General features: G+C 40.8%; 1 protein-coding gene across 2 annotated transcripts; it reads left to right on the top strand.

Annotated features, from left to right (window-relative positions):
• The first annotated feature begins 7371 nt into the window (after positions 1–7371).
• Positions 7372–11188, top strand: LOC122883368 (cytosolic sulfotransferase 3-like). 2 transcript variants are annotated; one of them, XM_044211940.1, is made up of 8 exons: positions 7372–7795; positions 8286–8424; positions 8544–8672; positions 9587–9717; positions 10026–10077; positions 10183–10280; positions 10426–10600; positions 10698–11188. In XM_044211940.1, the coding sequence occupies exons 1-8, from the start codon at positions 7730–7732 to the stop codon at positions 10808–10810; spliced, it is 903 nt and encodes a 300-aa protein (XP_044067875.1). In that variant the 5' UTR covers positions 7372–7729; the 3' UTR covers positions 10811–11188. The 2 variants fall into 2 exon arrangements, with proteins under 2 accessions (XP_044067875.1, XP_044067874.1); XM_044211939.1 differs by having other exon boundaries at positions 7376–7795; positions 9951–10077; positions 10698–11185.
• Positions 11189–12042: the final 854 nt, after the last annotated feature.

Raw genomic sequence — 12042 nt, 5'->3', positions numbered from 1 at the left:
TGGATATAAAGTACTGCAAATTATGGACAGAAATAACAGTGCAGTAGATGAGTTATTGCAGTATTCAGTACATAGTACTGGAGTGCAAATGATGCAATGTATGTATAAATAAATAGTCCGGTTCAGTAGGAGTTCAGTAGGAAGACAGCTCTGGGGAAAAAAGCTGTTTCTCAGTCTGCCGGAAGACAGGGGAGAAAACAGTCTCTGGGCTTGGTGAGAAGAGTCCTTAAGAATGATGCGGGCTCGACACTGAAAACGCTGAAATAGCACAACAAAATAGGAGAATTAAATGTGGACTCTTAAACATCAGATCTCTGTCATCTAAAGCTGTACTAGTGAACGATTTAATATCAGAGTATCATATTGACTTATTTTGTCTTACTGAAACCTGGCTGTGTCATGAAGAATGTGTTAGCCTAAATGAATCCACTCCACCCAGTCATATTAATAATCACATTCCTCGAGGCACCGGCCGAGGAGGTGGAGTTGCAGCCATCTTCGACTCAAGCCTATTAATCAACCCTAAACTAAATTATAATTCATTCGAAATCCTTGTTCTTAGTCTTTCACACCCGACCTAGAAAACACGACAGCCAATTCTATTTGTTATAGTAAACCGTGCTCCTGGTCCTTATTCTGAATTTTTGTCTGAATTCTCAGAGTTTCTATCAAGTTTAGTCCTTAAAACAGATAAAGTAATTATTGTAGGTGATTTCAATATTCATGTGGATGTTGAACATGATAGCCTTAGTACTGCGTTTATCTCATTATTAGATTTGTTTGGCTTTTGTCAGAGTGTACATGGAGCCACTCTCTGTTTTAACCACACCCTCGACCTTGTTCTGGTATATGGCATTGAAATTGAACATTTAATAGTCTTTTCACAGAATCCTTCTTTATCGGACCATTATTTAATAACTTTTGAACTGCTATTACTGGACTACACGCCATTAGGCAAAAACTCCTACTCTAGATGTCTATCTGATATTGCTGTGGCTAGATTCAAAGAAGCGATCCCATCTGCATTTAATTCAATGTTATGTCTCAATATAACAGAGGACTCCTATGCAAATCGCAGCCCTTCTCAAACTGACCATCTAGTTGATAGTGCTGCAGGCTCACTGCGAACAACACTCGATTCCATTGCTCCTCTAAAAAAGAAGATAATAAAATAAAGAAGGTTAGCTCCATGGTATAGGAGGTATATAAGGAAATGCCGTTCCAACAACCTGGAAGAATCTCGTTTAGTCTGGCAAGATAGTCTTAAAACATATAGGAAAGCCCTCCGTAATGCCAGAGCAGCTTACTACTCATCATTAGTAGAGGAAAATAAAAACAACCCCAGGTTTCTTTTCAGTAGCTGCCTTCAACCGGTACCGATTTATCTTCAAACACAGGAACCTTGGAAACAGCTGTAGAGCCTGATGTGTGTTTTGGCTGCTTTGCTCCTGTCAACCTTCTTCAGCTGACTTCAAAGATAAATTCATCTAAGCCATCAACCTGTCTCTTAGACCCCATTCCAACTAGGCTGCTTCAAGACGTTTTACTCTTAGTTAGCACCTCTTTACTGGATATGATCAATCTGTCTTTATTAACAGGCTAGGTACCACAATCCTTTAAAGTAGCTGTAATTAAACCGCTTCTAAAAAGCCCACTCTTGATCCTGGGGTTTTAGCCAACTATAGACCTACAGTATATCTAACCTTCCCTTTCTTTCTAAGATCCTTGAGAAAGCAGTTGCCAATCAGTTGTGTGACTTTCTAAATAACAATAGTTTATTTGAGGATTTTCAGTCAGGATTTAGAGTGCATCATAGCACAGAGACAGCACTGGTGAAAATTACAAATGACCTTTTAATTGCATCAGACAATGGACTTATCTCTGTACTTGTCTTGTTAGATCTTAGTGCTGCGTTCGACACCATTGACCATCACATCCTATTACAGAGACTGGAACATGTAATTGGCATTAAAGGAGCCGCACTAAGCTGGTTTAAATCCTATCTATCAGATCGATCTCAGTTTGTACATGTTAACGGTGAGTCCTCCATGCACGCCAAAGTTAGTCACGGAGTTCCACAAGGTTCTGTGCTTGGACGGATTCTATTCACCTTATATATGCTTCCTCTAGGCAATTTTATTAGGAAACACTCCATAAACGTTCATTGTTATGCAGATGATACCCAAGTATATCTATCAGGACATAAAAACCTGGATGACCTGCAACTTTCTAATGTTAAACTTCGGACAAAACTTAAAAATTATTGTACTTGGCCCCAAACACCTCCGAGACACATTATCTAAAGATATAGTTACTCTAGATGGCATTGCCCTGGCCTCCAGGACCACCGTAAGGAACCTCTGAGTTATCTTTGATCAGGATTTATCCTTTAACTCCCACATGAAACAAACTTCTAGGACTGCCTTTTTCACCTACGTAACATTGCAAAAATCAGGCATCATCCTGTCTCAAAATGATGCTTAAAAATTAATGCATGCATTTGTTACTTCTAGGTTGGACTATTGCAATTCCTTATTATCAGGCTGCCCGAATAAGTCCCTTAAGACTCTCTAGTCGATTCAGAATGCTGTGGTATGTGTAGTGACAAGAACTATGAAAAGAGATCATATATCTCCAATATTAGCTTTTCTGCACTGGCTCCCTGTAAAATCCAGAATAGAATTTAAAATCCTTGGTGGCAAGGCTTCGGGGGTGGATGAGATCCGTCCTGAGTATCTTAAGTCTCTGGATGTTGTGGGACTGTCTTGGCTGACACGTCTCTGCAACATCGCGTGGCGGTCTGGGACAGTGCCTCTGTACTGGCAGACCGGGGTGGTGGTCCCTCTGTATAAGAAGGGGGACCAGAGGGTGTGTTCCAATCACAGAGGGATCACACTTCTCAGCCTCCCCGGTAAGGTCTATTCCAGGGTACTGGAGAGGAGAAGTCGTCCGATAGTCGAACCTCGGATTCAGGAGGAGCAGAGTGGTTTTCGTCCCGGTCGTGGAACACTGGACCAGCTCTATACTCTCCATCGGGTGCTCGAGGGTTCATGGGAGTTTGCCCAACCAGTCCACATGTGCTTTGTGGATCTGGAGAAGGCATTCGACCGTGTGCCCTGGGGCGCTTTGTGGGGAGTGCTCTGGGAGTATGGGGTCCGGGGCCCTTTGCTAAGGGCTGTCCGGTCCCTGTATAACCGGAGCAGGAGCTGTGTTCGCATTGCCGGCAGTAAGTCAGACCTGTTCCCGGTGCATGTTGGACTCCGCCAGGGCTGCCCTTTGTCACCGGTTCTGTTCATAATTTATATGGACAGAATTTCTAGGCGCAGTCAGGGGCCGGAGGGTGTCCGGTTTGGGAACCACAGGATCTCATCTCTGCTGTTTGCAGATGATGTCGTTCTGATGGCTTCTTCAAACCAGGACCTGCAGCATGCACTGGGACGGTTTGCAGCCGAGTGTGAAGCAGCTGGGATGAGAATCAGCTCTTCCAAATCTGAGGCCATGGTTCTTGACCGAAAAAGGTGGTTTGCTCTCTTCGCGTGGGTGGGGAGTCCTTGCCCCAAGTGGAGGAGTTTAAGTATCTCGGGCCTTGTTCACGAGTGAGGGACGGATGGAGCGTGAGATTGACAGGCGGATCGGTGCAGCGCCTGCAGTGATGCGGGCGCTGTATCGGACCGTTGTGGCAAAGAAGGAGCTGAGTCGAAAGACAAAGCTCTCGATTTATCGGTCAATCACGCCCTGCCCTCACCTATGGTCATGAGCTTTGGGTAGTGACCGAAAGGACAAGATCGCGGATACAAGCGGCCGAAATGGGCTTCCTCCGCCGAGTGGCTGGGCGCCCTTAGAGATAGGGTGAGGAGCTCAGTCACACGGGGAGCTCGGAGTAGAGCCGCTGCTCCTCCACGCCGAGAGGAGCCAGCTGAGGTGGCTAGGGCATCTGATCCGGATGCCTCCTGGACGCCTCCCTCGGGAGGTGTTCTGGGCATGTCCCACCACCGAGGCGGCCCCGGGAAGACCCAGGACACGCTGGAGGGACTATGTCTCTCGGCTGGCCTGGGAACGCCTCGGGATCCCCCCGGAGGAGCTGGAGGAAGTGTCTGGGGCGAAGGAAGTCTGGGAGTCTCTGCTTAGACTGCTGCCCCCGCGACCCGGCCCCGGATAAGCGGAAGAAGATGGATGGATGGATGGATGGATGGATGGAATTTAAAATCCTTCTCCTCACCAACAAAGCCCTTAACGGTCAGGCACTATTGTATCTTAAAGAGCTCATAATACCTTATTACCCCAGTATAACATTGTGCTCCCAGAATGCAGGGTTACTTGTGGCTCCTAGAGTCTCCAAAAGTAGAATGGGAGCCAGAGCCTTCAGCTATCAAGCTCCTCTCCTGTCGAATCAGATCTCAATGTGGGTTCGGGAGGCAGACACCATCTCCACATTTAAGAGTAGGCTTAAGACTGTCCTCTTTGATAAAGCTTATAGTTAGGGTTGGCTTCGTGAGCCCTGAACAATCCCTTAGTTATGCTGCTATAGGTCTAGACTGCCGGGAGACTTCCCATGATGCACGTCTTTCCTTTCGCCTTGTCTCCCTCTCCATCTGTATACATTTTTATCCCATTACTGTATGTTACTAACTCGACATCTTCTCTCTCCCGTAGTTCTGTGCTTTCTCGTTTCTCTCCTCTTTCCTTCTGTCACTTTCAGCAGGTATTTCTGCCTCTGGAGCTGCAGAGACTGGATCTGTGGTTGTGGGCCACCTACTGCCCGCGTGTTCCTGCTCGACAACTGCTACTACAGTTGTTGTTATTGGCTCTGTTACTAATACTGTCATTATTATTCCTGTAGCTGTCATTCCTATTATTATTAATTTATTAATATTAATACTACAATTACAATCTACTATTTAAAAAAAATTCTAGGTGGTATTTGCATTGTGCCTCCCTCTCGCCTGAACGTCAAGACGCTATGAAAGAGTCGCTGGAGATACACATGGCCAGGTTCCCTCAGGCAAATTCATTAAAAAGCTGATATTGTTGTCAAACATGCAGTAGTGATATACAGTAAGTCCATGTCATTGTGGCATTCTAGTAACATGACACTCTTCCGAATCAGGAGTGGATGAGCTGAAGAAGTTAACCACCTCTCCACGCATGATCAAGGCACACCTGCAAGTCCAGTTTAATCCCAAATCCTTCTGGGAACAGAACTCAGTAATAAAACTCACGCATTTTAAATGGAAGTCTGGAGACATTGACTTGCAAAAGTATTCATACCCCTTGAACTTTTCCACATTTTCCCACGATACAACCGTAAATGTATTTTATTGGGATTTCATGTGATAGACCAACACAAAGTGGTGCATAATTGTGAAGTGGAAGGAAAATTATACATGTTTTTCAAATTTTTTTACAAATAAAACTCTGAAAAGTGTGGCGTGCAAAAGTATTCAGCCCCCCTGAGTCAATACTTAGAGACGTAGAACCACCTTTCGCTGCAATTACAGCTGCAATTTTTTATGGTATGTCTCTACCAGCTTTACACATATAGAGACTGAAATTTTTGCCCATTCTTCTTTGCAAAATAACTCAACTCAGTCAGATTGGATGGAGAGCGTCTGTGAACAGCAATTTTCAAGTCTTACCACAGATTCTCAGTGGGATTCTAACACATGGATATGCTTTGATCTAAACCATTCCATTGTCGCTCTAGCTATATGTTTAAGGTAATATTCCTCCTGGAAGGAGAACCTCCACCCCAGTCTCAAGTCTTTTGCTGACTATAACAGGTTTTCTTCCAAGATTGCCCTGTATTTGGCTCCATCCATCTTCCCATCAACTCTGTCCAGCTTCCCTGTCCCTTACACTGACTTTGTGTTCACTTGGTGAATGAATGCCTGTGGTCCTGGCTTGTTTCACTGCAGCAACCTCTCTTAGCATGAGTTTGTATTGAATTACAGGTACGTTTCTCTCTGCTGCTAAAGCAGCACATTTCTCTCACTTAATCAGTAACAATAAACACAATCCTAAATGTCTTTTTGACACTATAGCTGAATTTACTCCAATGCAGCCATCTGTTAATCTCTGCCCATTGTCTCCACTACCTTTAAGACTGCTGTGAAACCACACCTTGATCCAGGGTCTCTTAATAATTATTGGCCAGTCTCTAACCTTCTATTCTTCAAAAGTACTAGAAAGAGTTGTGTCTCAGCAACTTCCGCCCACATATTTAACAGTAATCTTTTTTAACCTTTTCAATCCGTGTTCAGGGCCTGTCACTCCACTGAAACTGCACTTAATAAAGTGGTGAATGATCTATGGATTGGGATTCCACTTCAGTGCTTCTATTAATGGATGTCAGTGCGGCTTTAAAAATTAAAAATCATTGTATACTCCTAGACCAACTGGAAAATCAATTTGGTGTCTCTGGCCTGGCTTTCTGTGTGGTTAAAATCTTACTTATTTAAAAGAACACAGAGTTTCCTATAACAATATTACATCAACATTTTCTGATGTGTAATATCTCAGTGCCTCAGGACTCTGTTCTTGGCCCTCTGCTCTTCTCTCTTTATATTTCACTAAATTATTCACATGCGGTGGGTAATGTCACAAAAAGCCTACTCATAAAATGCACCAACTTCTCCGATACCAAATCTCAATCTCAAATAACTCCTTCATGCATGTCTGTAATGTTAGTTACAAACATGTTTTAAAAAGACTTAAGATGAAGTTATATCTGCCTAGTCAGGCTACTAGAAAATCTCACTTGGATTTTCATTTAACTTATAGCAGTTTTTTACACAGGAGATAGACCTTCTGTTACCCTCGCATTCTGCATCAAAAGGAGTTAAATTAACCGTAAAAGTAGAATATTATTTGCTTTTATACTTTAGTGGCAGAAAAGGAAATTACCTCACATCTGGGGACACTAAAGAAAGTGACACACCTCATGTCTTAGGACCCTACTTGCTTCCCATTGGGTCGCAGACCTGGGGTTCCCAGACATAAGGTCCGCAGTTGGACAGACCAACTGCAAAATCAATTTGGTGTCTCTGGCTCGGCTTTTCGTGTGGTTAAAATCTTACTTATCTAAAAGAACACAGTGTTTCCTATAACAATATTACATCAACATTTTCTGATGTGTAATATCTCAGTGCCTCAGGACTCTGTTCTTGGCCCTCTGCTCTTCTCTCTTTATATTTCACTAAATTATACACATGGAATTAATTTCCACTTTGATGACCCTGACCCCTGCGGTGGGTAATGTCACAGAAAGCCTACTCATAAAATGCACCAACTTCACCGATACCAAATCTCAATCTCAAATAACTCCTTCATGCTCAGAATAAAAAAAGTTAACGGTATGGTTACTTCATTGACAAACATAATTTTCACCTCATACAACAAGCTAATGTTTAACTCTTTAATTATTTTTTCACACCCAGACGTGAGGTCCGCAGTTAGATACTTGGCAATTATCATTGAAGTGATTGGGCACCGTCTTTGAGGCCAGTATCCAATTCCTATAATACATCCATGCAGTAGACCTTTTTCATAGCAGACATTTTGACTTGTCAAAGCAGGTAAAACACAGGTGTAAATAATAACATTAATGATGGCAAGTGTCCCAGTAAGCTGTATCATTGAGTGTGTATATTTAACCTGATGGTCACAAAAGCATGGTAACATACAGCATGTTTTCTGCCTCTAAAAACAGGAGGATAGAGGTTAAGGGCCCATGAAACCCAAAAGGACAGTGAGGGGCTGGACTGTCAAATCACATCTGGTCACAGCAGAGACAGAGGTGGGTTTGCAATGAAAGGGGAGGATGGATAAGGATTTACTATTAACACAACTGAAGAAACACACTATAAGAGAAAAATACAACCAAGAAACAGCAGTCAGAGGACATACTGAACTACCTGGACAGGGTATGTATCCAGTTAACTGGGTTTTCAAATTTCATTTCTATAATGTACTGTTTTTCAAAATATGTTTACTTTCCAGTAGGGTTCAGTATTTGTTTAATATGCAACATGGATCTAATTTTCCTCATTTATTTAGGATACCTTGTAGAAGCCTTGTAAGTTACAGTATTTTCTGAGACACTCTAAAAGTTAATTGAACCAACTATGAATAATATTGTTGTATGCCTGTTTTTCTCCCAGTTCCTTTTGGACATTGACTCTCCTTTTTCAAGATGATGTAGAAGACAATTGACTTAGTTTGATTTGTAACACAATGATCATATGTTTTGTATGTTTTGAATCTTTTCTTTTTTTTTTAAAAAAAAGATGGATTTACCTTCTCGACCAGAAGTGTTTGATTTCCATGGAGTCTCAATGACCCACTATTTCACAGACAACTGGGAGAACATCCAAAACTTTCAGGCCAGGCCAGACGATATACTTATCGCAACATACCCCAAAGCAGGTCAGTCCACAAACATGAACAGGATGTGTTTTGCTTCATACTGTAGCTCTGGAATAGATGTGTGTATGGAGGTAAGGGGTTTGGATTATCTTATTTATTTTCCTCCGTCTTTCGTTTAGGAACCACCTGGGTCTCCAACATCCTTGACCAGCTGTATTTTGGTCAGACATCTCCAGAGCGTCAGACATCCATTCCTCTCTATGCGAGAGTGCCTAACTTGGAGATCACCATCCCTTCTCTGCAGCCAGGTTGAATTTACAATCACATATTCACTATATTTCATATGTCACAAACTTGCAAAAACGTTGTTTTATTTCTGCTTCTTCCTTAAATCGGTAACCTAAATATTTGGCACTGAATCACATGTCATTGTGTGATTGAGAAATTTCTTGGCATTAAAACAGTGATGGGTTCAAAATGATATATTCTTGGTGTAAACTCCTTGTCTGGCAAAATGACTAAATATCAATATAATATATGCTGTATGTTGCACGCCTTTTAGTGCATGCTTGGCTTGATGTTCATCCACCTACGTTATTGATGGTGTATGATAAATTACTATTAATTAACGTTAACGTTAGATGCGTTTGTAAAAGAGTGGTCACTCGTGTATTTTGGCTATGAGTGGCCAGCAATAATAAGTGGATTGAGCTTCATTTTCTCACTAAGCATTTTCTGTTACTGTGAATTTCTCCCCCTTGTTTTTTTGTTTTGTTTTGCACAATGCTGGGACAACAGTATAATAAAGGTGTGTATTTAATTTGACCATATATGTACATTGCTCTTCTGGCATGTTATGTTTTGTTGTTTCAGAATAAAAAAAGAAAACAACTACTGATAGTAATGCATTTTCATAGTTTTCTTTTATTGTCATTTTCTTTCCAGCCAGTCTTGTCCCTTACTGACATTTAACCTTCAGTGTACCATGATCATGAATTTCTGCTTTTTGCTTAAATCAGTTACCTAAATATTTTGCACTGAATCACTGTCATTGTGTTGTGTCATAGCAGGTGTGTGTCAGGGAGTGTGCAATTACCTTGTTAATGTATTTGGTGCATTTATCCTCATTGTATTCGAATGGTTCTTTTATAAGTATCTTGTTTTTACTCAGACACAACACTGTAGGATTCACTGACATGTAAACTGTTTTAATAATGTACAGGATCAGGGCCTTTTTCAACCGCATATAAAGGAACAGACATGGTGGACAAGCTCCCCACCTCTCCTCGACTCATTAAGACTCATCTTCCAGTCCAGTTTGTGCCAAAGTCCTTTTGGGAGCAAAAGTGCAGGGTATGTTCAATAATTACATAATGAGGCTACCCATTGCCAGTTTTTTAAACCTTTATTTAGAAAGGGAAGCTTTGCTGAGAGCATGCGGGGCAACAAGGTTAAACTGTGAAATCTGAGGGATGCCTACCTCCAGTTACTAATACAAATGATTTGTGATCAGTTGTTCATTAAAACAAATTATATGATGTTTTATGTGATGCTTGTCTTCAGATAATATTTTTTTTCTTGTGTAGATAGTCTACGTGGCCTGCAATGCCAAAGACAACGTGGTCTCTTATTTTCACTTTGATCGCATGCTGTTTCTCCAGCCAGAGCCTGGAGACTGGAGCAGCTACCTCCTCAGATTCATGGAGGGAAAGAGTATGTATGAAACACTATAATAAAGTTGTTTTCAGTGGTACAGAGATGCACAGATTTCTCCTGAACACTACTGAAGTGCTTTCATGTATTGTCCTGTGGCCTCAGTGGTGTTTGGATCCTGGTATGACCACGTGAACGGCTGGTGGAAAAAGAAGCAGACTTATTCAAAACTCCATTACATGTTCTACGAAGATCTGATTGAGGTAATTTATTTGTTTTTGCGGGTTGTATTTGTGTGTGTGTGCTTTTTGTGTAATGTAGAGTTCTCATACTATTCAGGTAATTTTTCCAAACTGCTGCTGTACGTGGTAATAGTGCAATATTTTAGATTTGACCACATGTTTCCAGGATACTGGACGGGAAATAGACAGACTTTGCTGCTTTCTTGGTTTGTCTCCTTCAATCGAGGAGAAAGAAAGAATTACAGGCAGAGTGCAGTTTGATTGTATGAAAAGGGACAACATGGTCAACCATTCAACATTCCCAGGAATGGATTTCAAAATGTCTTCCTTCATGAGGAAAGGTACAGTGATGAATAACAAACAATACATGTGAAATGAAACAAAATCAGATCTCCTCCTTCAGCTAAAATATCTGACTGTTTCTGTGTGGTTCTGCAGGGAAGGTTGGTGACTGGAAGAACCATTTCACTGTGGCCCAGAGTGAACAGTTTGATGAAGACTACAAGAAAATGATGAAGAATCCTACACTACAGTTTCGTACTGAAATTTAGAGGCCTGGCCCGGCTGTGCATAACCAAGAGTCCTGAACTGATATAATATATAATAATACATAATAATGTTGATGTAACTGAGTCCAATGTTAAATCTTTATTGACAAGAATATTGTCTCAGTGCGGGACATTTTTCCTTAAAAAAAAAAAGAAAAATTAGAAAAATGTCCCGCACTGTCGACTGATGATAAAAAATCATCAAAAAATTGCACACAGAATAAGTAGCAAAAATCAAAGCTATGTTTAAGAATCTGAATTATTTTACTAGTTAAAGGAGATTAATTAGATGGAAGTGTATTTACTTAATTTACATTTATGTTGTACATCACATTTGCACTCACTAACAGTCTCTTGGAAAAAATATCAGTGTATATTAAAAGATTGATTAAATTGATCAATGTGATTACTTTGGTGATTGGATTACATTGTAATTACTTTTCAGTCCGATTACCTTGGTAATTGGATTACTTTAGTAATTGATTACTCCTCCAATCTGATTACATTTGTAATAGGATTACATTTTTAATATACATTACATTTTCACATTAAATTATTTTTTTCCTTTTTATGAAGTAATCGATTTTTTTTACATCTTTTGTTGTAATATGAATACTTTGGTAATTGGATTACTTTTGTAATCGGAAAGCATAACATCTTCATAACATCATAACCTTGAATTTCCAAGGAAACACGTGTGTGTCCTACATCCTGGATCTTCTGTATTTCATTCAAATATCGCCTGAACGTCAAGACGCTATGAAATAGTCGCTCCTGGAGATACACATGGCCAGGTTCCCCTCAGGCAAGTTCATTAAAAAGCTGATATTGTTGTCAAACATGCAGTAGTGATATACAGTAAGTCCATGTCATTGTGGCATTCTAGTAACATGACACTCTTCCGAATCAGGAGTGGATGAGCTGAAGAAGTTAACCACCTCTCCACGCATGATCAAGGCACACCTGCAAGTCCAGTTTATTCCCAAATAGTGATAATTTTTAATTGAAGTCTGGAGACATTGGCTTGCAAAAGTATTCATACCCCTTGAACTTTTCCACATTTTTTCACATTACAACCACAGATGTAAATGTATTTTATTGGAATAGACCAATACAAAGTGGCGCATAGTTGTGAAGTGGAAGGAAAATTATACATGGTTTTCAAAGTTTTTTTTACAAATAAAACTCTGAAAAGTCTGGCATGCAAAATGTTATATGAGGATCTGATTGAGGTG

This window comes from Siniperca chuatsi, linkage group LG10 (assembly GCF_020085105.1).
Source record: "Siniperca chuatsi isolate FFG_IHB_CAS linkage group LG10, ASM2008510v1, whole genome shotgun sequence".
In the NCBI taxonomy this organism is placed as follows: Eukaryota; Metazoa; Chordata; class Actinopteri; order Centrarchiformes; family Sinipercidae; genus Siniperca; species Siniperca chuatsi.
The sequence above is the reverse complement of the archived record's forward strand: the minus strand, read 5'-3'. Positions and strand labels throughout refer to the sequence as shown.